The sequence below is a fragment of the Salmo salar genome, chromosome 23, assembly GCF_965601325.2.
Source record: "Salmo salar chromosome 23, fSalSal1, whole genome shotgun sequence".
NCBI lineage: Eukaryota > Metazoa > Chordata > Actinopteri > Salmoniformes > Salmonidae > Salmo > Salmo salar.
In genome coordinates, this window is record NC_138313.1 from 15,950,263 (window position 1) to 15,954,803 (window position 4,541).

General features: G+C 41.2%; 1 protein-coding gene across 1 annotated transcript; it reads right to left on the reverse strand.

Annotated features, from left to right (window-relative positions):
- Positions 1-550: 550 nt before the first annotated feature.
- On the reverse strand, positions 551-3,015 carry LOC106584187 (proteasome subunit alpha type-7). The gene is made up of 7 exons (XM_014169175.3): positions 2,796-3,015; positions 2,294-2,420; positions 2,020-2,144; positions 1,653-1,775; positions 1,318-1,437; positions 1,014-1,076; positions 551-913 (listed from the first exon to the last, which is right to left on the reverse strand). Exons 1-7 carry the CDS (start codon positions 2,895-2,897, stop codon positions 818-820), a joined length of 756 nt encoding a protein of 251 aa, XP_014024650.1. The 5' UTR covers positions 2,898-3,015; the 3' UTR covers positions 551-817.
- Between the last annotated feature and the right edge of the window lie 1,526 nt (positions 3,016-4,541).

Genomic DNA, 4,541 nt, shown 5'->3' on the forward strand with positions numbered 1-4,541 from the left:
AGTGGTTAGAGCGTTGGACTAGTAACCGGAAGGATGCAAGATTCAATCCCTGAGCTGCCAAGGTAAAAAATCTGTCATTCTGCCCCTGAACAAGGAAGTTAGCCTAGGAACAGTGGGTTGTCATTGAAAATAAGATAAGACCACCACAGTTGATTTGCACATAAAGGTAGGCTACACAACTAAATTGGCCAATGCTATTCAATTTGCAACAAATGTGTAACGACAATTCTCATCGCTTGGTTCTATTCTATTTGCTATTTAGGGTAAGCACTTGTGCAAAAATGTGTTTACATGCCTGTTGGTGAGCATTTCTCCATTGGCGAGATAATATATCCACCAGACAGGTGTGGGATATCAAGAAACGTATTATACAGCATGATCATTACACAGGCGGACCTTTAAAAGGCCACTAAAATGTGCCGTTTTGTCACAACACATTGCCACAGATGTCTTAAATTGAGGGCGTGTGCAATCAGTATATCAATTCCTGAGGGGGAAAGTTGTTTTTGTACTCAATTCTTGATAACATGTAAATGAGACATTTGGTCAGTTGAAAATACAAAAGGTGAATATTTTATTGTTCAATATTACATTAATAAACCGCATTCTTTTTGGAGTCAAATGCTTCAGTTCAGGGTAATGTGCTAACATAAGTGAACAGAATGGTCATAGCTAATGTAACCACACTACAAAACAAAAGTGGAGACAGGAGTGTGTGTTGTTGGATACAGGGGGTACTGAATGCAGTCACCCTGAATTGAAACGTATCCTATCCTCACACAAAGTGAAAACAGGTGATGTGAAAGACCAGTTTGATTTATGTTGATTTCTTCTGCTTCTTTTTCTCTGCCTCCTCTTCTTTCTCCTTCTCGATTTCAGTCACAAGGGTTTCAATTTCTTTAGACTCCAAAAGCTGAGAAAGATGTACAAAACAGGGAATTAGTAATGATTACGAAATACATCCATCCAGAGAATAAGTCAATTAACTGATTATGAGCTATTAGTGTGTGTACCTTCAGTGACTGATTTCTCCTGATCACAGCCAGCTCAATGTTCTTTCCTCCTGACTGAACGACCTGTGAGGATAGGGTCAGGAGGTTAGCATGCTGTTGTTCATTACCATCAACCACCATGAGTGACTTAGTTGCCCGATTCACACTATAGGACCGACCCAAACCATAGTATGCCGGCACAGATAGTTTCATTTCACAGTACTTTCCAGCAACTATAGCGGACGTGTAATCAGGCCAGCCTAGTACAGCTCGCCTTGGCCATATAGTGTGGATCAGGCAAGTGCTGGTGCTTGCACTAGCCAACCTCCAACAGGGCTTTGATGGCCAGCTTTATAGCCTCATTGTCAGTGGCGATGGACTCCTCTGTGTAGTTCTTCTCCAGAAACTCCCGGACAGTCTTTGCACTGCGACCGATGGCATTAGCCTGCAGAAGAGTAGATGGAGAGGTTACCAACAAAAACACCTAAGCAAGCAACCTTACAAAATAGTTTGACTGATTAAACCACACATCCAAGGCAAATATACTACACCATTTCTTCAAAACCCCAAATTGGTTAAATAAAGCCAGTACTAGTGTGGGCATTTGTGTTCTGCTTTCTGTTCAAAATGACAGAGATGAGGCCACTGTCTGTCACACACCTTCCAGGCATGGTATGTTCCAGACGGGTCGGTTTGGTACAGCCGTGGGGTTCCATCACAGTCGAAGCCCACGATTAGAGCAGAGATCCCGAAGGGTCTTCGTCCGTTACTCTGTGTGTAGCGCTGGAGGAGGGGGGTTAAGAGAGCGATACATTCTTACTCAAGGTGTTTGTGTGTGAGAAAAGGCCAGGGTCATGTTCATTAGGCACCAAATGGAAGAGAACTGAAACAGCGATGACTACCATTACCAATAAGAAACTCACTTTTATGTTCTGTTGCAAAGTGTTTCACTATAGCATGCCCGAATGAACACTTGAGCGGAGTGTGGCAATGAGCATTTTCATACCAGTGTGGCAATGCAGCCTACCTGTTTGAGTGTAGCGATGTGGCGTGTGATGTATTCCACCGTAACAGGGTCCTCTACAGTGAGCCTGTGGCTCTGACACTCCACCCTGGCTCTGTTGATAACTATACGAGCATCTGCCGTCAGACCTGGAAGGACAGGAGAGAGACAATATTAGTCACATCATACATTTCAGGCCTGTTACTCAAAACACCTACTCTTCCACGAACGAAAAAGCAGGCCTTGCATCTGAAATACACAGCACATGCTAAATGACAACGATACTTATTCACATTACCTGCAAATGCCATGCATACGTGATCATCCAGTGCACAGATCTTGCGTACAGTCCTCTCCTCTTGGAGTTTAGCGACTGACTTTTTCTCAACGCCCAGAACGACAATGTCTTTACCACGGATGCCAACCTGCACACATTAAAAATAATGCTTAGTCTGCATAGCTTCATATGAGGTTATGCAGATATCATTTTTCTGAGATGAGCATAAAGACGACCTGTTCGGAAACTTTAGCTAGCTGGGATAGTTGGCAGGTTAGCAACAACATGCAAGTCATGCTGGCCCCGATGTGTAAGTAACGTTAGCTATCTGCTAGCTATGTAACTAGCTAGCTTAAATGAGCAAGATGCTTCTCCGCAGCTAAAACTACAATCCACTGTCAGCTCGACTTCTCAAAGCAACCGAAGTATCTTAGCTAAGACTGGAAACCAAACGCAACTTCAAGTAGCTAACTGACGTTAGCTAACTAGCGTGGCTAGCTAATAACTAGCTAATAACACTCACCGCAGTGGAGCCTTTTTTCACAGCCTCTTGCGCATATTCCACTTGAAACAGGTGTCCATCAGGGGAAAATACTGTTATAGCTCTATCATATCTAGCGGCCATCTCTAACCACTAAGAAAAGTTAAATAAATAAAAAATACGAAGGGTTCACCTGTTAGCTAAACAACCCGCTCAGGCTTTGGACCAATGACAGCTTTGGAATGGTACCAATTTGCGCATGCGCTTGGAGGGAAACGCTGAAAGGGCGGTGGGTTTGATCCCATCACGTCCGTTCCACCAGCAAGTCAAGCAAGACTAAGCAGGCATAAGGCCGTCACCTCTGTGATTTTCCTTCAAAATAAAAGTCTCGAATTAAGATCGTGAAAAATAATGCAAGTGGTCGAAATTCGTAACATTTTTATGATGAAATGTTAGAAGACTTAGTTAAACAATGTGAAAAAATAAATTAAGTGAACTGCCTTTATTGCACAAATTATATTATAGCATTGACCTTATTGTTGACAGCATTAAAAGTAATGGTTACTAGATACTTGTCATGGTAACAGCAGTTATAAGGCTACTATTCAAAATAATAGTAATAATAATAGTAACAATCTTGTGCACTTCAGGAGACAGCAGAGGGAGCACGCCCCTATCCACATCAACTGGACAGTCAAGTTCCTCGGAGTACACATCACTGACAATCTGACAGTGGTGGAAAAAGTACTCAATTGTCATACTTGAGTAAAGTAAAGATACCTTAATAGAAAATGACTCAAGTAAAAGTGAAAGTCACCCAGTAAAATACTACTTGAATAAAAGTAAAAAAGTATTTGGTTTTAAATACTTTAAATGTATTAAAAGTAAAAGTAAAAGTAAAAGTATGAATCATTTTGAATTCCTTATATTAAGCAAACCAGAGCACATGATTTTATAGTTTTTTTTATGTACGGATAGCCTGGGGCACACTCCAACACTCAGACATAATTTACAAAGAAAGCATTGGTGTTTAGTGAGTCTGCCAGATCAGATGCAGTAGGGATGACCAGAGATTTTCTCTTTAATTGTGTGAATTGGACAATTTTCCTGTCCTGCTAAGCATTCAAAATGTAAGAAGTACTTTTGGGTGTCAGGGAAAATGCATGGATTAGAAAGTACATTTTTTTCTTTAGGAATGTAGTGGAGTAAAAGTACAAGTTGTAAAAAAATATATAAATAGTAAAGTAAAGGACAGATACCTCAAAAAATGACTGAGTATTTTAAAGTATTTTTGCATAAGTACTTTACATCACTGCAATCTGAAATGGTCCACCCACACAGACAGTGTGGTGAAGAAGGTGCAACAGCACCTCTTCAACCTCAGGAGGCTGAAGAAATTTGTCTTGGCCCCTAAGACCCTTACAAAATTTTACAGATGCACAATTGAAAGCATCCTGTTGGGCTGTATCACCGCCTGGTACAGCAACTACACCGCCTGCAACCACAGGGCTCTCCAGAAGGTGGTGCGTTCTGCCCAACGCATCAGAAGGGGACAATCAGTGGGGTAAGGACAGGGTTGGATCAAGGACAGGAGTGGACAGTCAGTTGAGTTTAGTTCAGTTTAGTTATTTAGGATCCCCATTAGCTACTCTTCCTGGGGTCAACATAAAACATAGAGTACAAACACATGACAAATAGACAAGAACAACATAAAATAAGAGTTAAATATAGGAGACACGAAGAGACAACTAAAATACTATTTACAGACTATTCATATATGAATATTCA